This window comes from Stereum hirsutum (genome assembly GCF_000264905.1).
Source record: "Stereum hirsutum FP-91666 SS1 unplaced genomic scaffold STEHIscaffold_8, whole genome shotgun sequence".
NCBI lineage: Eukaryota > Fungi > Basidiomycota > Agaricomycetes > Russulales > Stereaceae > Stereum > Stereum hirsutum.
The window spans coordinates 817,270-840,611 of NW_006763138.1; the positions used below are offsets into that span (position 1 = coordinate 817,270).

Consider the following 23,342-nt stretch of genomic DNA (forward strand, 5'->3'; position numbering starts at 1 on the left):
CAGGTCAAACTGTCCATAAATTGTTAGTATACAGACCAGGGGTACTTACTCGTGGCTAGCTCTCTGCTGTACCGAAGAGAGGATGTAGAGATCTTTCGGAGTATTGGTCCAAGGGCCACAGGTGGCGAATCAGTTAGAGAAGCATATCGGTGAAACGCACCGCGTCGAGCACGGCGCTGACGGCGAGAATGATGACAGTTCCTAACAGTATCGGGACAAAATCGGGGGCGACAATGAGCCCATCGCACTGCTTGGCATGCTATAGTCAGGCCTTGTAGAATGATTGGTGGATGATTATAATCATTGCCGCAAAGGTGTATTGTCTTCCCATCAGAGGAGGGAAAGATCATCCTGAATGGGAAGGAAATTCAGCTGCGCATGTCGAGGAAGAAAGTGTAGTACAGACCGAAATAGTGAGGCGCCAGATGGCATAATAAGTCACCGCAATGCATCCGGTTAGTCGCCTGTACGCTGGAAAACTCCAAGACAGGAAGTTAAAGAGCCTATCCCCACGCCGCAAGCGGATATGCTGTGCGATATGTGGCTCTAAGGACCGGAGTGACACCTGGAATATATATGTTCCGACAATAAAAATGAAACCACAACTAGCTCAGGAAATTGGTGAACGCTGCGGAGGAGTGAGAGTCAAAGCATTCTCTATATGATAGATTTGTCCATTCCAATGCGCGACGTAACTCGGTCTATGACAGGGAGAGGTTCCACTAGTCGACAGATAGTTACACCACCTGCACAGTTAGGATGGGGAGCGGTGGAGAAATGAAGGTAGACTTGGGCATACACGTCGCAGAAGTGGGATGCTTGGCGGATGCGGGTAACGTCGCTTTTGTAGGTCTCGAAGAAAGCGACGACCTCGGATGCATCAACATTCCTCGTACAAAGCTCGGTTGATTGGAGCTCTAGAGAAGGCTAGCGACTTGCTTCGCTATGGCTTCGTTATTCAAAGTGGCGACGAACGACATAAGGCTGCCCGCGTCTGGAGACCGACACAACGGAAAGGTAGGCTTCTGACGCAGATTTGAGAGCTCTCATTCGCCGAAGATGCTGCATGAGTAATTTGACGTCCCCCTTTGCATGCAAGACCTGCAGGTAGTTGGCAGCGACTAGCAATCAAGGATGATGAGGTCATGAGAGCAAGACGAGAAGACCTTCACGCACCGCGATGAAGTGGCGCTTGCTCCATGGAATCACTCGTTATCCGAAGACCTTGAGGTACGCTCTTTGAAGTGCTTCATGCCGCTACGCAGTATTAGCCTGTGGTCGCCAGTACTTCGTTTTCCGCCTTGACTCCAGCGTCATCAGACGGCTAGTACGAGAAATAACTGAGAAGGCCAGCTGCGGCCTGTCGATAATCATACAAGCCACCGTATGAAGTCAGTCGAAACATCATATCACGAGAATACCAATCTCCCCCTCATGCAAATTCAACAACCCCTGTACTACAGGTGAGAGTCCTGTGCAGTTATTCAAAGATGGCGACTGACCGATCACACCGCACGCTGACCGTGCACCCGCGTTACCCGTTTTCAAAGATTCGTCGTTATCACCTCGACCAAGATCATCGGTGCCCTGGAATAATTGATTTAGTACACGGTGAAACTCAGAGAGAGCAAGACCAACCGCATGCACCACCACCGCACGACTATAAATAAAGGTCATAAATATGCTACCAAAGTCTAAATCAAAAAAATCGAAATGCATACCCCACGATACTCAAGGGCCCGTTTAAAGTGATCACGCTATCGTCAAAGGTAAATTCGGCGTTTCCTGACCTATCGGACTCGATATTTCCCAAGTCCCCAATGTGTCTTTCCGTGTCGCTCGGTGAACCATGACTCTTGCCAAACGGATTGAAATGTGGCCCAGCAGATGCACAACCGTTTGTCACATCACCCAGTTGACTATTGCATAACAGTTAGAGGGGTACATTTCTGTTGATCATAAGAGCTCACTGGATGTGGAATCCACGCTGGGCCGTGGCATCCAAGCCTTTGAGGTCTCCTGTGACGGTGACTGGTCCGGTCTTGCTAGCCTGCTCGAAGGTAACTGTGCCGGACACTTTCGAGTCACCTGCAAGGACAACTACAGCCTGCAGCAGATTATTCGATACGAGAACAAGCAACAGTATACACTCAGCCTACCTTGTGGATTGTTGGTCCGTCTACCGAGGAAGGTCCGCCAAACAATGTGTAAATGACGAACAGTAGCGCGACAGCGCCTATACCAGCGTAGATAATGGGCCTGTTGCTTTTGCTAGGAGACGAAGAGCGATATGGTTCCATAGTGAGTTGTGGTAGCAGGTGGTGTCGTGTCGTGAGTTGAGTGTTAGTAATAGCAAGAAAATAAGAATTCGTGGTGTCGCGATCAGCAGGCGAAATTGTCTCACATCAATTGCCTCCGCGATATCGCGGAGTTCCGAAAGTTGAACACAACATTCGCACGGCCAGATATCGGGTGGCGCCGCTTTCTAACTTTCTCCTTCTTGACTTCCAACCACGACTGTAATACCTCACCATCGCTCTTTTGACCTTGCGCTATAAATACAGGGCTGCTTCGCTTTAGTTCGATAGAATACGCTGTCCAGTTAGGAGGCTCTTCATGGAGGCTCGCTCACATGTAATGGCTGTCATCTGATCTTGCCGCTGGACCGCACGACCCGTCCTTGCTGACCGTCATTCAGTGTCACAAGCCCTCGGCATATAATTCCTCAAATTTACTGCCACTGTCCGACATAAATACACGGGCTACTTGAGTAAAAGATGTCTCAGACGTTGTCCCTCTGTCTCCACTGGATTCCAGCCACAATTCAGACGAGATCCATACACGGGCGGGAGACACAGCGGGAAAGGCCTGGTACATGAGATGCTGTTAACACTACTCGTCGGCTTCTCTATGCTTTCAGGCTGGTCTCAACGACAATCTGCATCTGCTGCATCGACACGCGCTCCAGAGGTTTCGCACAGACCAATCTTCAACTGGGATACGATCAAATATTTCTATGCATTTGGCGATTCGTATACCTTCGTTCAAGGCACGGAAGGCCTCGCCAACTTCAGGTGGGTACAAATTTCATCTTGTACAACACGCCAATACTTACGAACGTGCAGTTTCATAGGCGACGCGTTCGACTTGTCGTTTACTCCCCAACAACTTTTTTCCAACGAGATCATTCCGAAGAACGTGAGTCGCTGCAGCCAGTAATCTATTCTGAGGAGGCGCACAGACTAATGGTGCACATGCACCGCTAGACAAGTTCAGATGGCGCGAACTGGGTGAGTAGTTCTTGTGCTGAGTCTAGACATGCTTTTGACGAACAATCGCTTCGAACGTCTAGCCCGAATTTCTGACAGGGTGTACCTCCGGCCTACCATCGCGATGTCCTCGCCAGCTTTGGGACTTCGCTTTTGCTGGCGCTGACATTGACGTTGATCTGTACGTATGCATTCCAGTACACTCACGACGCGGTACGACTGATATCTTGCGACGGGCTGTAGACTCCCCCTTCATCACAACTTTTCGGTACAGCTTGTGGATCAGGTCAAACAATGGGCTCAGTATGCATCAGATGTGATCCCTCACCCCACCGGAGAGACCATGACTGCGTGGTTCATAGGTACGCTCTTCAGGATACCTGATCTCGCGTGGCAATATTTTGATAGGCCTTGTCATTACTAGGCATAAATGATACAGGAGACGTAGGCAGCCAAAATGTGCGAATCATATGTACCCGCAGCGATAACACAATCCTCCCACAGTGCTAATAGAGAGGGCCACCCTATTCTTCCCACAGATCACCGACTTCGACGCATTCTGGGAGGCGGAAATGACGTCCTATTTCAATGCTGTGGTACGCACCAAGTTCATATTCTATTCTGGGCATTATCGGGCTGCGACTGACTATTCTTGCCTCACGCCACACCTTGTTCATTTTAATATCAGGAACTCGCCTACACAACGGGCCTACGCGGTGCTCACCTCTTCATCAACGTGCCTCCCGAAGAGCGTTCCCCCGCGTTCGTCGGGACTTCTTCCGAGGCGACCCATAAGCAACTCGTAGATGAATTCAACGCCGCGCTCAACACCTCCGTGGCCCAGTTTGCGCAGAATCATACGGAACTGACGGTGCTGACGTTCGATGCACACAGTTGGTTCAATGAAGTGCTAGATAACGCTGAGCAGTTTGGTTTCACGAATATTACAGGGTGAGTTCTTCAAGGCTGCCTAGTTTGTTACAGGTGTGTGGCTAGGGTATATTGATTAATATTGTTAGATATTGCGAGTGCACGTACGATTCGTTCTTTTGGTACAGTGGGTGCAATTTATATTCTCCTACGTTTCTCTTCATCTCACCCATGTTTCTCGCTTTCATCACCGCTCACAGACACAGGACACCCCACCGAGCGAGTGCACAAACTCATGGCAGACGCCATCCGCTCGCAGCTTTTGCATGCTTCCCACGCAACCGATTAAGACGGAGAATTGATTTCTTGTATAGTCTTGTCTATGTTTGAAGACGATTTACGCAAAATAAGCAGCCAGTGCGGCCGGTTGTTTGTCCTTGTTGAATTCACAAGCCTTCGGCTTCTCGCCGGGTTTGGCCACGTGTGACGTTTCCCCACACCCTCGCCACATCAATCTGAGCGGGGAAGCCTCGTAGTGCACCCCATGCTTTACTTGAAACAACCTGCAGCATGTCGCACCTAGAAGTCTTGCAGGTATCCCCCAAGTCATAACTCAGGCCACGTAGGCGCACCCGTGGACACGATTGCGTCAATCGCTTTAACATCCACAACGATTCACAGATTCACGCAGAACGCACCCCACGGCAAATAATAAGTAAAGGCTTGCATGCATATATGTACTCGATGATTATCAAGGACATGCACACATACCTCCAGCCTGCATCACGATGTGACCTATATGTACTATATGAGTGCCGGAGTACCAGTGCATACTGGTTCACCGCTCACCCTCAACCCTCGACCAGAGGAAGCGAGAAAAAGAGAGGAAGAAAGAAAAGGAGAAACTCAGGAAACCGTAGACTGAAAACGAGACACGAGAGGGAGGTAATCGAATTTGTATATAGAAAAGTTAAGGAGAGTACGCATGTGAGTATATATGTCCGTCGCAGAAATGAGAATAAGTACTGTGAAAACATGTAGTAAGGAACGGGGACAGCCACGAAGGGCCAACACGAGATACACGAAAGACGATATCAATCCGGGACTGTTTGAGCAGGTGGAGAGGGGGTTTATAGAGATAGAGAAAGCGGATAGCGAGGATAAATAAGAAGCGGGGGAAAAGAAAAAGATTAGAAGAAGAGATAAGTGGTGATAAAGACCATGACCGCGATGATGATGACGACCTGCAATGGCACACCCTCGGATGAAAGCTCCTCGACATACGTGTTTGTGTCACTGCCCGAAACCACGGTCGTCCCGTCATCGGAGGTTGTTCCACGATGTCTCCTCCTCAATTCCGTGGGGCTAGTGCCGCTCGACGCCGACGCCACGCTACTTGGGTCCGGCACAGCGGCCAGGAGCGCACGGAGACGCTGAATTTCGGACTGAGCTTCGGTGTACTTCATAGCGAGCTCGGGGTTGGGATCGATGGGTGGAGCAAGTGAAGGTGCGGCGATAGTGGGGACTGGAGGGGGAGCAGGCGTAGGAGCAGGTGGCGTGATCGACCGTTGTTGAACGGGAGGCGGTTGGTGAACATTGACGTTAACGATGGCGCCAGAGGGTTCGCGTTCGAAGGTCGGTGGGGCTAGGACCTGGACGGGCTCTGCTGTATCGTGGTGCTCCTCGCGTGCGGCGGTGAAGTTGGCGCCGGGGGGAGTGTGCGAGGCTTCTCGGTGGTGGACTGGATCGGGGACGTGGCCATTGCCACGCACGGTGTCGTACCGCTGTTGCGTAAGAGAGTCAGATCAGAAGGTGAGGTGGGAAGCGAGGTGATGTGGCTTACGGATTCGTGGCCTGGGACGAGGATAGAAGGCTCTTCCTCTTCCTCGACTGACCCATCCGGTGGGAGATAAACGACTTTGATCTTCTGGGATTTGACATCGTCGCCTTCAGATACGGTCCACTGCAAGGGAGGAAGTGCTGCGATCAGACAGGTGGCGGACATGCATGGAGCGAGGCTTGCGCACGATATCGTTGAGGGAACCAGTCTCCTTCTCTGGGGTGATCAATGTGCTCTGGATGAGGAACTTGTCTTTGCACTTGGTGTTGAGAGGGGGTTCCTCCTTCATTGCTTGCAGCATCACTGACAATGTGAAGGTGTATTGTGAGACGTGGGGTTGCGTGCAATAGGGTGTGGCGCACCTTGCACTTCTACCGTTTCCCCAGGCTCAACACGCCCAGAATTCGGCCGTACACAGTACAGCTGAGGGTAACCATTAGAGCCTAGTAGGATGTAGAAGATAGAGAGAGAACATGTACCTTTGGAGCGGTGGTCTTGACCTTGAATGCAACGGGCTGGGCATTGGTGTTGCCAATAGCGAGCGTTCGCTTGACATTCTGGGTGAAGGGACCTACAGAAGCTTTCAATACCAGAAATCGACGGGTGTTGAGCTGAGAAGCGTACGATTGAAGCCTAGAGAGCTACTGGGTTGCAGATTGACCGACATTTTTCGAGGAAGAGGAGAGAAGGAAAGGTGAAGAGAGAAGAAGAGGGTACGGGTACAAGTTGACGGTTGAGGATGGCTTGCGCGGATTGGAGCTGAGCAGGGCGTGCATGCCGCGTGGTCGCGCTGACATATTCGATTGTTCCGCTGTGCTCCCTCCTCGCAGCTTCCAGGCTCCCCCGAGTGGCCCTCATTATTATCCCAGTATTTTCCCGTAGTATTCTCTAGTATCCTACGCGCTTGGTAAGACACCCCTGCGTCTGGTGCAGATAGCTCAGCGCCAATCCTTTGATTTATCGTAATTTATCTGCCCGCACAGGCGCCGTCCAATCAAAGTGCCTGCGGGCAATGATTGTCAGCAACTCGAAATCTTCAACAGCCTGAAGAGGCCTTTAAGAGATCGCTCGCACTCAGAAACCACATCGAACAATCGATACCCAGACGATTACCTCAAGAAACAGGAGTCGACAAGGAACTCAAGCAACCGACGGAGCTATCCGGCCTTTGAATATTTCTCTTCATTATCACGTCCGGCCTCATACATTTCATTTACATCGAGCCGTCACATCCATCTTCCGACCATCTTCCGACCAGACTCTTTCTCAACCAACTCACCCACAGTCCACAGAGCAAAGCAGGCTTTCGCTCCCTCATCCTATACTTAACCGTACCCACCCCCTTCCCGACCCCTCCCAACTCACCACTCTCGCCCACCATGTCCTGGAAACTCGGAAAAAGCAAGAAGGGAAACCTTCAGACCGGCGACGATGCGTCCACTCGCTCCGTCACCCCAACCCCAGAGGACGCGTCTCGCTCGAGAACCGGCATGCTCACCATCCGTGTCCTGTGGGCAGAGGACCTCGCCGTTCCCGCTGGCACGTCTTTGCCCGAGGCAGTTCAAACCGCCCTCAAATCTCAGCAAGCGCAAGTGGCGAGCGCGATGTCACCCTCATCGGTCACCCAGAGCCGGCTCGCGACGGCGAGCAAGTCGAAACGGGACAGCGTCCAGCGTACACAGTGCTGGTGGCTTCCGTACCTCGTCATGGAGTTCGAGGTCAATCAAATCCTCATCATTCCCCTCGGCGGCGAGCTCCAGAAGCCACTTTACATGTATCAGGCCCACTTGTACGCATCATTTATTAATCCCGTCGGCATTTACGTCTTGCCAATTTTTCGCGGTCGCTAACGGTGATCGGGCTCGTTTGTGTCTATAGCGACGTCTCAAGAAATTCCGAGATCTCAATCCAGTCGTACCTCCGCACGGAAGAGCCCCAACGGGGTTCGGAAGGGCAGGACGACATGGGAAATGACATCTTTATGGGTGGGATCAAGTTCACCCCGGACTTCGACAGCATGAGTACACAGGATCAATGGTACGACATCGCGGGAGGCGCAGGGAAGCTTCTCATTGGCGTATCCTTCCAACCGAGCACAGTACGTGTCCTTCCTTCCTACCACCATCTGGCATCTGGCATCCGTTGCGCCACTCTCTTTCTCCTTCCTTCCTTTGTTCTGACGACTTCATGGGACGTGCTGTGCAGGGTCATGCGCTCACCATCGACGACTTTGAGTTGATTACGGTTATCGGGAAGGGCAGCTTCGGGAAGGTGATGCAGGTCCGGAAGAGGGATACGCAGCGGATCTACGCCCTGAAGACGATCAGGAAAGCTCATATCGTCAACCGGAACGAGATCACGCATACGCTGGCGGAGCGATTGGTGTTGGCGAGGGTGAACAACCCCTTCATCGTTCCTCTCAAGTTCAGCTTCCAGTCGGAACAGAAGCTGTACCTCTGCTTGTCGTGCGTTCCGTCTCTTTCAGTCTGAGCGCCACTCGCTCCAACTAATGGCGTCGCTAGGTTCGTGAACGGTGGAGAGCTGTTCCACCACCTCCAGAAGGAACACCGCTTCACGGAGGACCGGGCGCGTTTCTACAGTGCAGAGCTTCTCCTCGCCCTTGAGCACCTTCATGAGTTGGACGTTGTCTACCGGTACGTCCCGCGCAGTTCGTCGAGTTGGGAACAGTCTTTTGACTCATATGCCACCGACAGTGATCTCAAGCCCGAGAACATCTTGCTCGACTACAACGGTCACATAGCGTTGTGCGACTTCGGCCTCTGTAAGCTCAACATGACGAAGGACGGGACAACGAACACGTTCTGCGGTACACCAGAGTACCTTGCTCCAGAGATTCTGACTGGGTCGGGATATAGTGCGTCGCCATAGCATCCTTACTTGTTTCATGTACTCATCTACCGATCAGACCGTACGATCGACTGGTGGACTCTTGGTGTCCTTCTTTACGAGATGCTGTCGGGTCTGCCACCGTTCTACGATGGTACGTGGCTACTTGTATTTTGTTCGTTACGCTCCATCCCGACACTCTGCCGTTCGTTCAGAATCCACCGACAAGATGTACGAGAAGATCCTCCAGAACCCTCTCGTCTTCGGTGACGAGATCTCTGCTCCCGCACGGTCCATCCTCACTGGTCTCCTCACCCGCGACCCGACACAGCGCCTCGGCGTTAATGGAGCGGAGGAGATCAAGAAGCACCCCTTCTTCGAGAAGATCGACTGGACGAAGCTCTCGCAGAAGAAGATCCAACCTCCGTTCAAGCCGAGCGTCTCCAGCCCGGTCGACGTATCCAACTTCGACACGGTGTTCACCGCGGAGGCGCCTTTGGACTCGGTCGTGGAGGGTTCGCAGCTCTCGTCGACTGTGCAGGCTCAGTTCGCCGGCTTCTCGTACGACGGAAGCAACATGCCTGTCAGCCCCGTCTAAGGCCGCCCGTCGTATCCTCCCCGCCTCTGGTCACCGTCTTTATCCACTACATATAATCTAGCTGCTTTGCTCTCCATCTGCTATCCTATTTTATCGTATCTCGTACCAATATTTGATCTCCACATCAAATCCAATCATTCTTTCAGCCTCCCCTCTGCCCTGTCTCGGCCCGTCCCAACAATATCTTCATCTTTGTCTGATACCATACCTCGCTCTCTTTTATTCCCTTCGCACTCTTTCCCTCGTTCATACGGCCTGCAATCTAGGATACCTCCACACACTCAAGTGACAGGTCCTCTTTCTATCGTATCGTATTTACATCCGCCCTTTTAGACGTTGTGGCCCATTTCTTGCTCTGGAGCTCGCGCACATACACTCCCTTCACGGTGATACATTTCCACTTCCACGTCCATATTCATTCACGTCTCGAACCTCCATCCGATCCGGCATCTCTACTCAGATATAGGTGCTCCCCTCCATGCTCGATCTACTTACGCCTTACCCTATACTTGACACTTATTCGTTCGTACACATCCCCTGTCTTAGGTCGGGGATGCTACACACTCCCTACACTCATATATAACTAACTAGTTGCGATTTGCTTGTGCCTGCTGCACATCTCGTATTGATCTTTCTGTCGTGCTTGGATGCGATAAGCGGTAACTTATGACGCGCCACTGTGGCGTCCCGGCGCTTCGACGAAATTAAGACAGAAGTTGGTGTACTTGGGTTCCCAGCGCCTTCTCTTTGCTCTTCTCCTCAACCTTGTCGTCTTGCTCTACTGGAAACAGACCTCTGAAATACACTCTCGGATACCATGGTCGAACAGGAGGACCGTGACACCGTTGGCCAGCCGAGCGGTCCTATCGACACCATCATCAGTAGAGACACGGGACAACAGGCGACAGTCTACGAAGATACGATGTTGAAGCTAATGCAAAAACAGACCGAGCTCTTACATCGACTACTTGAGCAAGGTGACAAAAAGAAGGCCCCAGCCCCGAATGCGGAGGACAATCACTCGAAAGAGATTCTTGACGTGTTGCGTAACATAAACGAGAGGCAGGCAGCTTCAGGTAAAGGTCTTTCACTAGAAACCGCTCATATGTGCATACTCAATGCCAGGAATACAGATGTGTCCAAACAGCCAATCCCATCGGCGCCTGCAACGAGTGCAGCGGCGTGGTCACCACTGCTTCGCTCGCACTTGGCCCATATCCAACCAGAAGTGGATCGATGGAGGGGTAACCCTGCTAGTTTTTGTGAGAAAAGCCAGGATATCCACCAGTACTCGAGCTGACCATATGACTACATAGATCGCCCTCTTCTCGGCTATCGTAACCACCTTCTTCGTGCAGTCTCTTACTGAACTATCCCAAGATCCTGGAGACAGGACTAACGAACTGCTTCAGAATCTCACAGAAATCATCATTGCCACGGGTGGTGTCAATGCCTCACATCTCACTCTACCGTCACCTGCTCCTTTTATACCTCAAGGGAGCGTGGTCCGGTTAAATTTCTATTGGTCCATTTCTTTGATCCTCAGTATATCAGTCGCCGTTCTGGCTGTCACTAGTCGAGGCTACGTTGCAATGCTCACCCGTTCGCGTCACACCCAAGCTCACAAAAAGCTTGGGGACCTTCGCCGCCGCTGGAAGGAGGCGGAGAAACTGCTCGGTCCCGCCATCGAGTTCCTTCCCCAACTACTTGTCCTTCCCATCATCCTGTTCATTGTCGGCCTGCTCGACAACGTGTTATCGAGCTCCGTGCCACTCTCAGAGCCACTCAACCCAATATTCGTAGCTGGCATTCTATCATGTGTGTTTACCGTCGCCGTCGCCATGTATACACTCTGGACGGTCTCTCATGGGTGGTTGCACCCGGATATCTCTCCGTTTCAGTCTACGTTTCTGCAGCTGGTGAATTTCCGAGGTCCATCAATACTTGGCCCTATCAAGGAGGCCTTTGTCCATCCTTCGAACGTTTGCCGCTCGCGCACGGCTTGAATTGCTGACGAGACCGATGACCTTTCACTCGAAACCCCTGTCCGCTTTACCATTTCACGTGGAGAGTACTCGTCAGAGGAATCAGTTCCGCCCTTTTCACTTGAGCCTCACGAAGCCGAGGCTTTTCATGATACATTACAGCTAACACATGAGGATGATATCATCGATCAAGCTGTAGCAGCAATGCCTGCTGTGATGGCAGATTGCTTTCCTGCGCTACGTAGTCACAGTAGTATGGTTGAACGTTCACTCTCGCTTGGGCCCCGAGAAATGGCTTCTTTGATATACATGCTATCAGATGAGGCCAGCGTCCGCACCAATCTCACTGCTGCGGCATTCCTCGCGGACCCTGTTAGCTATAATGATTCTACTCGTGAGTGAATTTTGCAAGGCTGTCTGAATTTCCCACTAAATTCGTCGTCTTTAGCTTATAATTGTAGAATTGAATATTCGCCATCAGACACCGTGCAGCTCTTGGCGTCACTGATGCGGGCAGCTGAACGATACTCCCTATCCATCACCGGAACTACACACTCCCAATTCCTCTGGGACCATCCCTTTCTTGTAGCGATGCACGTTGTGGTCTCTTCGGCGACTCAGCTCCACAATCCTTTCGATCGCGAAGCCTCCCACCAATTACCTTTGGTGTATTTACTTCTTTGTAATGTACCCGAAATTCCGGATCCAACCCTCACCGCGAAGACACCCTTGCGTGCAGTTTTAGCTGAGTTCCTCTGGGACATTTTGAGCCACAAAGCTCAACATATCACATCCCAGTCTGACTTTCGTGTCAGTGATGATGTGCTGGATTCTCCGGCACTATTCCAATGCATAAGCCAGTCGGTCTACCTCTTGTGGCTGGAAGATATGCAACGCAACAAATACGAGCAAAGATTAACAGATATCATGACTCGAGGTTTATTATGGCCGTATTTCACACCACCTACGCACGCCCTGCACAAAGCCCTTCTACGATCTATAATCCATTACGATCCCGGAGAGCATGAGCTAGATGCGCTAAGTATCCTACATGGTCTGGCTGGCGTTGTCAAAGAATGCAATATGATATTCAATATACCCAAACGAGGCAATCACGACGAGATAGAACTTAGTAAAGCCATTGTTGCTGAGCGGCTGAGATTCATATTGAAGGAAGTGAATGCCATGCTCGCCCGTCAGGCGCCCAGAGGCATTCTACAAAACCTACGCTCCACAGCTCTACAGTTCATCCAGATATCCATTGATCTCGCATTGATGTTGCAAGCCTTTGACGCCTGTGTCGATGACAGTTTAGGGTACACCTTATCCGAATACTACGACTTCAAGCACCACGCTACTGGCAGCAATATTTCTGATCCCTCGCCATTGTGTTCATCCCTCTGCACATTCCATGCCGACATATGTAAATCCCTCAGCCTAGCCCATGAGCTGGACCCGGCTTTAAGATTAAATAACGCCCAGTGGCGGGAATTAGAAGTTTCCTTGACCACGAATAGCAGTGTCGAGCGTGAAGACTTCATGGATTGTCCCTGGACCCAAGCAAAACATCGTGACGAAGTCAAACAAGCTGTCCTTGATGCCTTTCGGCGTGTTTCTCCTCACAGCGCACCAGGTACGTGTTCATCTTTGGATGGCTAGCTTTCTTATCTCACAGGTTGACATTTACTCTACTTCGTCAGTCGACTCGATCGTTCCGTATTCGGGTGAAGGCCCCACGACTGAGGACGTCGCTGCAGCACTATAAAACTGAAAGTCGCTCATGACTTGCTTGTCCATAGGAGACGACCCCACAGCTACCATGATTCCGATTTCTCAGCTTGAAAGCACATTAGTAACATGAGGTTGATCTCCTCAATCTTCGCATGTATCTTGTAAATGTTAATATCATAGTCATAGTCAGATACGTTTCCGTCCGCAACTATCGCCGGTTCCAACCATGGTGGAAAAATAAAAATAAAATAAAAACGCCCCGATCCCATGGTCCATGGAGGAGACAGAAGAGGAAACTGAACAAGCAAGACTGGCCGTGGAAAAGTAAGAGGCCGATGCTACAACGCCTGCCCAACACGAACAAGGTGTATTCTTGAAGTCATTCTTTCGGTCAAAGTGAGTGGCCGACGAACAAATACATCGCTCGCCACAGTCAATAATCCGTGCACCACAGACAAGGCTGATATGTAACTACTTGACCTCGGCGTACTTCTCCAACGCTGCATGAATCTTCCCTAAGAGACCATCATGCCATGTCTTAACCTCGTCCCACTCCTCCATCGTCACCTTCATGAACGCTAACCATCCCCCAACGATGCAATCTGCATAGGACGGTTTCTCTCCGTCTATGAATGGACCACCTTTGTGATTGTAAATCTTCACCAATACTTCCAGTGCCACTTTAAACGCCTCTAGCGTCTTCACCCGCTCTTCACCACGAACAGTAAGCTCGTCCCAACTCGTCTTCCCCGCCCTCCACAAAAAGTCCGCCTTAGAGGTCTCGAAACTGTCTGGGTTGAAAGGGATGCCGTGGCAGCAAAGGAGGACGAATGATGTGAAAAAGGTATCCATGTGTTTGTTGAACGCGTCCATGAGACCTATCGACGAGGGAGGGAAGAGCGATGGGCCATCGGGGTACGTTTTGTCGAGATAGACCGCGATGTCGAACGTGTCTCCGATTGTCGAGCCCGTGGAGGGATCATGGATGACGGGAAGGGTATAGAATGGGCTGCCGTCCCGGTGGTAGCGTACTGGCTCAGAGCCAAGCTTTTTGCGCGTGGATGTGACGTCTGGGAGTTCCACCCATTGTGTCCTGTAATGCACGCCCTTGAGGTTCAAGGCATAACTGTCGGGTAGTTGTAGTAGTCAGAATCGGGATCGACTAGGATCTACATACTCGGAAGCATAACGCGATAATCGGAGAACGCAGGATCGGACTCACCGAGCTTTCCAGGGGTTAGGCGCATAGGGACTGACGGGTGAACGAGACGCAATATCGTAGAACAGAATAGGATTGGAGGCGTCCATGGCAGATGAGTTCACAAAGGACTGTTAGCTTGCAAGATGGCGCAATATGCACGCTTTCAAGCCACTATTTATTGCTCCTTTGCTGAGGGTGGAAACCCGGCTCCGGCTCCGCAAGGCATGACTGCCCTTTGACTCCATGCCTTGGACTCAGTATCGATTCAACCCGTGCAGGCCATACTCGGAGCCGGAATGATCTGGAGCGTACTGCTTGTGAACTTCCGCCACCCACAGCGAGAACGTCGAGAACGTCGAGTCACATCAACAGGACAGGATCGGTGAGCCTTATTCGACAAACGCCCAATTGGCAGCTTGCATGGGTAAGGACGAGAAAGAAGAGAGGATAACTTGAAACAGATGTCAGTGGCGTGATGAGGTACGCGAAATCTTGGCGAGCGCATACAGAGGACCTCTTGACCACGGACGTGGAGAAAATGGTCCACACGAAAGCAGAAATGGAGAACTAATACTAATAGACTGGTGGTTGGAGTGGCTTCTGTCGTCTCCACGGCGTCTGCCGTCTCCACGGCGTCTGCCTCCGATGGGCTGAGTTCAAAATTCACTCGTTTTGGTCAAACAGTTTCGGCCGAAGATCATTGATGAGGACCCAAGGCGTCAAATACGTCGACACATCCCTTCAAAGGCTGCGTATAACAGGTCGCAGGAATCGGGATTCAGACGCGTGTGGCGCGATCTGTCGACTGGGGGACAAGACCCAGTGACATTTGACTGTGTCCTCACCGGTTTCGCCAATGGCAGTCCAACGGCCAGCTTGAAGTATCTTCTGTCACGGAGTGATTGTAAGTTCTAAGCGCAACTGCGCCATACTGGTGGAACTAAGCCTTCCTTTTGTCTTCATCATGTATCAGGCGCCAGAAGCATAAAAAAAGGTAAAATTACAACGTTGCTGGAAGTGACAAAGAAACAGTAACAGAATAGGACGCAACAGAGGACAAGCCCCTGCTGTGAAACGAAGTTGGCAGGAGCTGGAGCACGTCTATGGACTGTCGAGGGAAGGATAGAGCAGAAGACAAAGGCAGTCATTATTAGTGTCGGGGGGTTCGAATGTAGGTAGCATGAAGAGAACGGGTAGGTACCTGAAAGTGCGTGGATACGACTAGTGCGTCGACCGCTACAGCAACGACCGGCTGCCGAACGAGAAGTAGGTACAAATGAAGGAAATATAAAGAAAAACAGAAGTGGAGTGCGTGTCAGTAGAGAAGAGGTACTTGGAATAAAGTGAATAAAGGAACTAACAAAAGAAAGTGGTGAAGAGCGGAGAGCGATGGAGCGATGAAGTGAACTATGTAAGAGAAAAGGTCCGATTCCTCGATTCGTTGCGTGCTGCAGTAGATAGTGATGAGGAGTATAATGTGTTGAACGAGAAATGGAGAGGGTGTTGGTTCGTACGTGGTCGGTGGTAAATATTGATGAGAGGAGAGGACGAGAGGGGAGTTGTGGATGATCGATGCCCGAAAGGGGGGTGATTGCAGGTGGACGCAAGGGTGTATGGATGGGTCGAAATACGACCATGTGGGTGGAAGGGCCTAGCCGAGATGTATCAATAGTGTACTTCACTGTCCGTCTAAGGTCGCGTGCATGCAGTATGCCTCCGCCGCGCAGTGCGTAAACCCTCAGCAGTCCAGTCGCGAACGTCTATATATGGATTGGTCATAACAAATCTAAGGAGGACACGAGAGGCAAGGAAAGGCCGGCGACTAGTACGCCAATAAGCATAGTCGTTGGCGTGGGTAGCCAGGATAATGTCCGGGGTGCTCTGCGGCGAAAATAAAGGAAGACGTTAGGGAGCAGTGTTCATAAACCCACGGTGCGCTGCGGGATCAGATCCAAAGGGAATAAGGCGGACGCACGATGAACTCGATCCAGCCGGTGCCTCCAAAACTGACACAGTCCACATCGCCACCAGCCCATCTGCTGCGTTGACCCCGTCTCCTCCCACAGTCAGATAATGGTTGATCCCATCCGAGGTATTTGGTACTAGACCCGAGACGTAGTTGACTTGGGTGTAGTAGACGTAGCCACCGTACGACGATTGACCGGAGTAAGATGACTGGTTGGTGAGGTTCAGTGTGGGTATAATGGATGATTGTGCGGTTGCATTGCCGACTAGCCAGTCACTGCGACGAGAAGCAGCGATGAGACTCGTTTCAAGAGAGTATAAAAGAGGAAGACACACCGAGCAAGGTTATATCTTCAGGCGTCAACGTAGGACAAGTCAGAGAATGCGCGCATCGGGACATATGAAACAAGTGTGCGAACCCATTGAATATGATATCGTGCTCCTCTGTAACATGCCATGAGCCCCATGCAAAAATGGAGAAAGGGATGTACATACCTGACACTGGCTTCTCATACGAGACCGCCATGAAAATCGCACCACTGGAGGTAAGGTATTAACGCCACACAGCCTCAGGGAGACCAGGATGATAGCTACCTGTCAGCATCGCCTCCATTTTGAACCCAATACCGGAAGTGGTTTCCACCCTCGACTGAAGACATAGGATGTTAAGTTGATGGAGAAGGATGAGAATAAAGAGGCTATGGACATACCGGTTTCCTGACATGTTCCAATAGAGGCGTCCCCGTAATCATAACGAATGACTGCCGTTTCGTTCACTGCATCATAATCCAATCCATCCCGCTCAGAATGTACCCTAGTTGAAAGTCCGTATAAAGGCGATAGCACTCACGGACGCCATTGCCATCTCCGAGGTTTGCACCCTGGTCACTTCCTGAGTGTTGACCTAAACACTCGCCGGCCATATCGAACGAGCTAGACATACACATCTTAGGGTGCTGCATCGCGAATTTTGGCAACGAAGGACTGTATTACTCACAGGAAGTAGTTTCGCAAGCCACCATCTGTCTGCTGATCCTTGAGAACTCGCGAGTCTGAGGTGCCCAGTATAACGGCATTTATAGGTTCTCCTAAGCCTTCCGGATAGGTATTTGCTACAACCTATTGACGTTGATGATCAGAGCAAACCAAAGACGGGATTCGGAGAGAGGGGCGAACTGTGAGCCAGCTTCCTCCATTAGTTGACGGGTCGTAATAGCCAGTGCTCCGCTTCGTCACGGGTTGTGGTGGGTGACCTCGTTGTTGGTTATCATAAGCTGCAGAGAAGGAAAAGTAAGAGAAGAGAACACAGAGAAGGGTGGGTGGGGATGCCATGAAAGCCATCCGGAATAGCGATGGGGAAAGGGAGGGGAACGACGACGACGACGAGTGCAGACGTCGCTTGTTGGCACAGACGGTTGGCTCCACATCACGTCAGCATCAACCTTTTCTTTTTCCGCTCACCACCGCCACGCACTTCCAGCCTCAACGCAGCAGCACCCTCGACGTTGTCCGACCGGCTTCTCTTCTCCCTCGGCTTTCTTCTCTTCCCTGGTTTTTCCCGTTTTTCTAGCGCTGCTTCTTCGCTCAGCTGGACAGACTATCATTGATGGTCTCCCGCAGATCATCTCACGTGGAAAAGACATCCCATCAAAAATCGACAACAAAGAGCAGCGCAATTCCTCTTCCATACATGCCATGTCAACTGTATACAATTCTATCTCCACTTGAGCTGGTCACGTTTGGTCGGGATTCTAGTAACGGGACCGTTCTTCCCACCCAACATATCTGGTCGTCTCCCCTTCCCATGTCGTCCTTTCCCCTCCCTAGGTGGCCAACTGAGCGCACTAGTAGGCATCCGCAGCGCGAGCTCCTCCAACGTACAATTGGGTACAGGAGATCCATGCGTCCTCATCGCATACCTCAGGACCACCCCTTCTCGTAACCTTGAACCGCTTGAGCCACTACTTCGAATATGGCCGTAACAAGGCGAACACAGCTCTTGCATTTCTTCCCAATCCTCCGGACATGGTATCAAGGGTGGGGGCGTGAGGGTGTACGGCCTGCAGGTGACTGCATCTTTTGGGTTCCGCTTCGAATAGAAGGTATTATCCGGGTCTTGCTCGCTTTCTTGTACTCTTGGGGGCATTCTTCCCTTCATCTTGGTACGCTGATCGCCAACCTCGGGAACTTTACTGTCTTGTTGGAAAATAAATGGCCCCTCCTGTACCAAAGCTGCATATCTCAAGACGTTATACATCACCGCCGCCGGACGTCTCTCGATACTCTGGTGAACATCGCGCTATCAGATACACGTCAGACAGAAGAGAAAAACGCAAACACGAACCACAACGTACCTTGTTCTCAGACTTCGTCTCCAGTATCTTTGTGCCCTTTCTTCGCTCGTCATTCTTCACTTGCGAATGACATTCCACAGTACTCGCATTTATCTTCCCCTTCTCCATCTGCTCGACGAACCGCTTGACCAGCCCGCTCGTCCCGCTCACGGCACCGCTACACATCTTGAGAATTCCTGTGTCCACTCTGGATTTGGGCTCGACCTCGGTTTGTGGCGCTGTGACAAAGGTCGTGGATGTAGTTGTAGTCGATGAGGTGGGTTTGAGGCTCGTTCGAGCCTTGATAGTTGGGTTGGACCTCCCCGCTGGGGCTGTCGTAGTCTTAGCCTTCTTGGTGGTGTAAACAGATGTACTCGGGATAGGACCACGGGAAACTCGGCTTATGGTCTTGGCGGCGTCATCTATCGCATCGGCAGTTGGCTGGGATTTGGGATGCCCGATGGTAGCTTCGAGGTGGTTCGCGGATAAGGCGGGTTTGGTATGTTGTTTTTCTTGGGCAACCGCGTTGCGTCTTGGGTAGGTGGTGTTGATAGTCTTCGTGTTGGTGGAAAGCACGGTTGCCGTGGTGGGGAGTCGGGTCCCGGAGGTGGTTTGAGTGTGTCGCTGAGACATAGACGAGGTTGAAGTTGAGGGCATAATGGTTGGGAGTCGGGGTCGGGGTTGGGTAACACTCAGGTAAAGGGAAGGTTTTGAGGACAAGGACGCGGGAGGTGGCAGGAGAACCGAGGGTGGATCACTGTGTAGAAGACAGCAGATGAAGAAAGGGAGGTGGCGAGCACGATACATCGCATGGCGGCTGAATCTGCATGTATTTCGATCCGGACTGGCAGTCACTTCGTCTGGTTTCAGATGCTGCATGATGAGTGAAATATCTAAGTACCTTCGGGGACGATCGATGAGTGATTATTACATGGCATGACTTTGAATTGAATAATGGTTGACAAGCTGTCTGTCCGGTGAAGGTATTGAACGAGATGCATCGAATTAACGATGCGCTATTTGTGCTTCTAGTCGAGGGTACCGGTCATCGTGTTTGGGTCTCCAAATTCCGAGTCTGTCGGTCGCGCTCTCTCCACTTCAGCTTACTCTTCGTTCTCACCGTCTCATGCCAACTCATTCCCCGTATCAGGGAGAAAAGAAAAAGCCTAGAATTCCCCTAGACAGACTTGATTCACCTAATCGCGAAGGGTATGAAAATCTTGGTGTGTTGGTCTGAAAACAAACAGGGGTGGAATGAATACTTAAAGCCAACGTGAATGAACAGAAAGGGTCAGCCTCGTCTTCGAAGATCTATCATACGAAAGAGTCAAGTTCTGTGCAGGATGTATGAGAAATAAGGAGTGACACGCGAGAGGAAGTGATCGGCCGATGGAGGGTATAGGTCGTAAACAGACTGTCCCTGGGGAGTAGCGCTTTCAAATTCTATTTTGCCTCGCAAGCATTCGTCACAATTCGTGGTGATCGTAATTACTAATGTGCTGGTAGAATATTAACGTGTATGAATAGTAGTACTGCCGAACGTATCATATATTCTTGGTACCGAACCGCGAATTATGCCTCAATCGTCCACCTATCCGGTAAAAGATGAACCTGCGTAGGAAAAGCACCACGACAAACACTTGATCAGCATTGGAGGTAACAGGCATCCCTGCTCGACGAAACGCGGTTGACTCACGGTAAAGGAGCCATTACGGTCGTTAACCCCGCCAGTAGCGCAGTCGCCCCTACAGTGCCCAAACGGTGATACATCGCGGTCGCGAACAGCGGAAAGCCCGCAGCAAAACACGATCGCATGAAGCTGTTGGAAGCCATGGCAGATGCAGCGATGGGACGGTAGGCCACGACGAGGTAGGTGAAGACACTGGTGAAGATAAAGTAGGTACCCATGCCGAAGGGGACGGAGGCGATGATGGGGACGATCCAGTGAACGTGGGGATAGGTTGTGAAAGCCAGCCAAAAGAGACCTGTATCGACGGACATGAAACGTGTCAGCGGGCACTGCAACAATGTATATCCGTGAGAGGGGGCCAAATCACCTATAGGCACGAGAATACCGCCAATTTGTCCAATGCGGAGTATTTCTTCGGGTGGATAGTTACCATGAGCTTCGCGATACTTGCGAGATCGCCTATAAAGCCCAAACGGGTTCACATCAGCGAATTTAAAGAGGATGAGTGAACAAATCAAGGGTGGTGGACACGAACCCATTCCAGTAAGGTTGTGTAGATAGACCAAGGAATAATCCAAGTGCGAGACCCAGAAATGTGAGACCGGTAGTTTGTGTGTTGAAACCATGCCCAGTTTCAAAGACAATTGGGAAGGCTTGGAAAGTAAGGTAAATGATTCCGAGAATGAGTGCCGTCCTAAAAGAAGATTGCAAGGGTAAACCAGCTGTTCCACAATCTAAAAATGGGAAACAAACCATAGATTGAGGAGCAGTGCCATTCGGTCGTAAATAATCAATTCTATAGCCGGCGCACTAGTAAGTAATGCGGTAGAATAGTCGACAAGCCGAAAACTCACGAAATGGTGTATAACAGCTTACTGTCAAAGCGTGTAGAAGGCTTTTGTTGGTCCTCTCTATAGGTGCATAGTAATTCAAATCGCCCGTTGTTTTGCGCAGTCTGCGTGTTGCTGTCAGTAACTTGGAAAATTGCTTCGGTGTACAATAGCGACAGACCTCTGAGCTTTGTGCTTGAGAATAACAGGACCAAACGTTTCCGGTATGATCTTGAGGAGCAGGTGCATTAGCCTGACATAAGTAGCGAAATAGAATAAAAGCCGAAAACCTACAGTGAACAAAGCCACTGTCTGGAGAAAAGACCAGATTAGGAAGACATAATATGTCCATCTCCAGTCCGTGTTCTGATTGATGAAGCTATACGGAATGAAGTAAATGATCGGCATTATTCGAGCTTTTCACAGGATACAGACTCACCCGCTGAATAGAGGTCCTATCTCTGGGCCCATGAAAGGAGTGAGTGTGTACAAGCTCATAGGACTGTTACGATTGGAAGGAATGTTAATGGGGGAGATCGACAAGGAAAAGGAATAGGAGAGGACGTGAATACAGGGAGGGTACTCACGTTGCTACCTTGTTGCTGGGAAACAGGTCGCTAATGCTCCCACCAGCAACGCTGAGAAATGCGGCTCCAAAGAGACCAGTGACGAATCGGAAGATAAGATATACGGCTGAGCGAAGGGACATGGTGAGTAAATGATACGCAACAAAAGTCATAAGAGACAAAGACGTTACCGATGTTAGGTGCAAACGCTATAGGCCAGGTGAATGCAAAGAAACCCAAGAATGAGATCCTATATATAATGTTCCTCCCATATCTACGAGAGGATTAGTTCCATCGACTCGGAGTGGGGCCTCATTGCAAGTTGAACCACTTACACTTCCGACAGCGGCCCGACTACAAGCGGCCCTAAACCAAGGCCCAGCACGAAGAGGCTTATGGAAAGAATTGTGACCTCTTGGCTGACATGAAATTCACTTGCTACTCCTTTCTCCGTGAAAGAAGCCTGGTGGAAACGTATCCTAGATAATGAGTTATACGGTGTCTGTACATCGGAGAGCATGGAAGACGCACAGCAGATGATGCACAGGTCACGCAGGTGGACGCAAGTGAAATAGTGAAAACCGAAAGCCATCTGCGAAGCGAGGAGAGTTGCTGAGGGTCATCTTCCGGCTCCATCGTGACCTCGTACTTGTCGGCCAGAGAGTCCGGGCGTGTAGAGCGCCCATCCTCTACCTTGAGTCCCTTTTCGATGTTCGTCTCACTGCATGGTATTTGTGAAGAGCGGGTCGACATCTTGTCCTACCTTGGAACGAAGGGTAGAACGTGTAAGTTACTTATGACGAGTGCGGAAGGTAAACATAGTGCCAGTGGTGTATTTATGCCTCCTGAGCTTCTCTTGTGGTCTCAAGTGGGTTCCCATGAGCCGGTTCGAACACGGAAAAAAGATTAGACTCTTCCGGAGGGCTGATGCGCTGACAGAGCAACCTGATCCACCCTTATACGCAGCCTATACGTGCCCGAAGTGGCAAGATCACCTCCGAACTCCATTTAGCGCCTGTGAAGTCAGACACTGTTTTGTCTACTCCGAGTCCACATCTTACCACGCGTTCCCATTCGCTGCAGATATAGGCCAAGACACCCCGCGTTACGTAAGAACCGATTTCGATCACGCTTTCACTGACGCTCACTTGAAGACGTTCTTAAGACGTTCACCACCAACGATTTTTGAGCGATCCTCTTGACATTTATTAGGGGACGGACAAATGGAGTGGTAAGCTTGTTCAATTTTTAGAACCGTCAATCTTACACAGACAGCCGGTGGCGTTCCCAATGACACAGCGGTGGCTTCAACCGGCCTTGGGTGGGGCCGTTTGTGTGTCTTTGTGGGTCCGTCCGGGGCCACAGCACCCAGTGCTCATCTAACCAGACGTTGCTGTGACCCCGTCTTAGTAGAAGTGACAGTGAAACATCCGCCTCGGGCCAATCATTAATACTTCTACATCCTTGAAACGGGTCGCCCCATTCGAGTCGAGTTTAAGTACACTATCAGGATTGAAGTTCCTGCCGTCACAGTACAACGCACGATAGCAACTTGTCTCATACTGAGTACTTACCTAGATTGCGTACCTTCTTTTGTGCTGATTCAGGACATAATCG

General features: G+C 50.8%; 8 protein-coding genes across 8 annotated transcripts; 2 read left to right on the forward strand and 6 right to left on the reverse strand.

The window, feature by feature from the left end:
- Positions 1–965: 965 nt before the first annotated feature.
- On the reverse strand, positions 966–2,331 carry STEHIDRAFT_98286 (uncharacterized protein). The gene is made up of 7 exons (XM_007304816.1): positions 2,160–2,331; positions 1,971–2,107; positions 1,722–1,919; positions 1,639–1,660; positions 1,503–1,587; positions 1,177–1,452; positions 966–1,121 (listed from the first exon to the last, which is right to left on the reverse strand). The coding sequence occupies exons 1-6, from the start codon at positions 2,298–2,300 to the stop codon at positions 1,433–1,435; spliced, it is 603 nt and encodes a 200-aa protein (XP_007304878.1). The 5' UTR covers positions 2,301–2,331; the 3' UTR covers positions 966–1,121; positions 1,177–1,432.
- Positions 2,332–2,910: 579 nt separating this feature from the next.
- On the forward strand, positions 2,911–4,488 carry STEHIDRAFT_131659 (uncharacterized protein; the record flags this gene model as incomplete). Its single annotated transcript, XM_007304817.1, has 10 exons — positions 2,911–3,074; positions 3,126–3,198; positions 3,267–3,290; positions 3,353–3,450; positions 3,513–3,631; positions 3,694–3,728; positions 3,809–3,865; positions 3,958–4,220; positions 4,289–4,326; positions 4,400–4,488. The coding sequence occupies 10 exons, from the start codon at positions 2,911–2,913 to the stop codon at positions 4,486–4,488; spliced, it is 960 nt and encodes a 319-aa protein (XP_007304879.1).
- Positions 4,489–4,859: 371 nt separating this feature from the next.
- STEHIDRAFT_80129 (VAMP-associated protein) lies at positions 4,860–6,649 on the reverse strand (the record flags this gene model as incomplete). Its single annotated transcript, XM_007304616.1, has 6 exons — positions 4,860–5,923; positions 5,983–6,102; positions 6,167–6,282; positions 6,342–6,402; positions 6,459–6,550; positions 6,604–6,649. 6 exons carry the CDS (start codon positions 6,644–6,646, stop codon positions 5,330–5,332), a joined length of 1,026 nt encoding a protein of 341 aa, XP_007304678.1. The 3' UTR covers positions 4,860–5,329.
- Positions 6,650–6,850: 201 nt separating this feature from the next.
- Positions 6,851–9,988, forward strand: STEHIDRAFT_121990 (AGC/Akt protein kinase). The gene is made up of 7 exons (XM_007304818.1): positions 6,851–7,768; positions 7,858–8,077; positions 8,185–8,444; positions 8,502–8,633; positions 8,694–8,854; positions 8,906–8,980; positions 9,042–9,988. Exons 1-7 carry the CDS (start codon positions 7,359–7,361, stop codon positions 9,422–9,424), a joined length of 1,641 nt encoding a protein of 546 aa, XP_007304880.1. The 5' UTR covers positions 6,851–7,358; the 3' UTR covers positions 9,425–9,988.
- A 3,623-nt stretch (positions 9,989–13,611) lies between these two features.
- STEHIDRAFT_58224 (uncharacterized protein) lies at positions 13,612–14,448 on the reverse strand (the record flags this gene model as incomplete). The annotated part of the gene is made up of 2 exons (XM_007304536.1): positions 13,612–14,266; positions 14,363–14,448. The coding sequence occupies 2 exons, from the start codon at positions 14,446–14,448 to the stop codon at positions 13,612–13,614; spliced, it is 741 nt and encodes a 246-aa protein (XP_007304598.1).
- Positions 14,449–15,464: 1,016 nt separating this feature from the next.
- On the reverse strand, positions 15,465–17,690 carry STEHIDRAFT_80135 (uncharacterized protein). The gene is made up of 10 exons (XM_007304617.1): positions 17,483–17,690; positions 17,304–17,425; positions 17,157–17,239; positions 17,017–17,082; positions 16,901–16,955; positions 16,802–16,845; positions 16,726–16,750; positions 16,643–16,657; positions 16,317–16,583; positions 15,465–16,222 (listed from the first exon to the last, which is right to left on the reverse strand). The coding sequence occupies exons 1-10, from the start codon at positions 17,645–17,647 to the stop codon at positions 16,117–16,119; spliced, it is 948 nt and encodes a 315-aa protein (XP_007304679.1). The 5' UTR covers positions 17,648–17,690; the 3' UTR covers positions 15,465–16,116.
- A 330-nt stretch (positions 17,691–18,020) lies between these two features.
- STEHIDRAFT_157510 (uncharacterized protein) lies at positions 18,021–19,296 on the reverse strand (the record flags this gene model as incomplete). Its single annotated transcript, XM_007304819.1, has 2 exons — positions 18,021–18,605; positions 18,661–19,296. 2 exons carry the CDS (start codon positions 19,294–19,296, stop codon positions 18,021–18,023), a joined length of 1,221 nt encoding a protein of 406 aa, XP_007304881.1.
- Positions 19,297–20,183: 887 nt separating this feature from the next.
- On the reverse strand, positions 20,184–22,409 carry STEHIDRAFT_147547 (MFS general substrate transporter; the record flags this gene model as incomplete). Its single annotated transcript, XM_007304820.1, has 13 exons — positions 22,257–22,409; positions 22,061–22,188; positions 21,917–21,999; positions 21,747–21,852; positions 21,599–21,661; positions 21,454–21,538; positions 21,341–21,390; positions 21,184–21,284; positions 21,083–21,125; positions 20,865–21,023; positions 20,697–20,788; positions 20,336–20,624; positions 20,184–20,250 (listed from the first exon to the last, which is right to left on the reverse strand). Exons 1-13 carry the CDS (start codon positions 22,359–22,361, stop codon positions 20,184–20,186), a joined length of 1,371 nt encoding a protein of 456 aa, XP_007304882.1. The 5' UTR covers positions 22,362–22,409.
- Positions 22,410–23,342: the final 933 nt, after the last annotated feature.

What these genes read in the sequence shown, in the direction of transcription:
- STEHIDRAFT_98286 (XM_007304816.1), bottom strand. Translation starts at nt 2,300, where the DNA reads ATGGAACCATATCGCTCTTCGTCTCCTAGCAAAAGCAACAGGCCCATT. An exon ending in ACGGACCAACAATCCACAAG is followed by an intron (nt 2,108 to 2,159) that starts GTAGGCTGAGTG and finishes AATCTGCTGCAG; the next exon opens with GCTGTAGTTGTCCTTGCAGG. An exon ending in GGGCCCTTGAGTATCGTGGG is followed by an intron (nt 1,661 to 1,721) that starts GTATGCATTTCG and finishes CTTTATTTATAG; the next exon opens with TCGTGCGGTGGTGGTGCATG.
- STEHIDRAFT_121990 (XM_007304818.1), top strand. Translation starts at nt 7,359, where the DNA reads ATGTCCTGGAAACTCGGAAAAAGCAAGAAGGGAAACCTTCAGACCGGC. An exon ending in AAGCTGTACCTCTGCTTGTC is followed by an intron (nt 8,445 to 8,501) that starts GTGCGTTCCGTC and finishes TGGCGTCGCTAG; the next exon opens with GTTCGTGAACGGTGGAGAGC. An exon ending in GAGTTGGACGTTGTCTACCG is followed by an intron (nt 8,634 to 8,693) that starts GTACGTCCCGCG and finishes TGCCACCGACAG; the next exon opens with TGATCTCAAGCCCGAGAACA.
- STEHIDRAFT_80135 (XM_007304617.1), bottom strand. Translation starts at nt 17,647, where the DNA reads ATGGCTTTCATGGCATCCCCACCCACCCTTCTCTGTGTTCTCTTCTCT. An exon ending in TGGAACATGTCAGGAAACCG is followed by an intron (nt 16,956 to 17,016) that starts GTATGTCCATAG and finishes CTATGTCTTCAG; the next exon opens with TCGAGGGTGGAAACCACTTC. An exon ending in CCGGCTGGATCGAGTTCATC is followed by an intron (nt 16,223 to 16,316) that starts GTGCGTCCGCCT and finishes TTTTCGCCGCAG; the next exon opens with AGCACCCCGGACATTATCCT.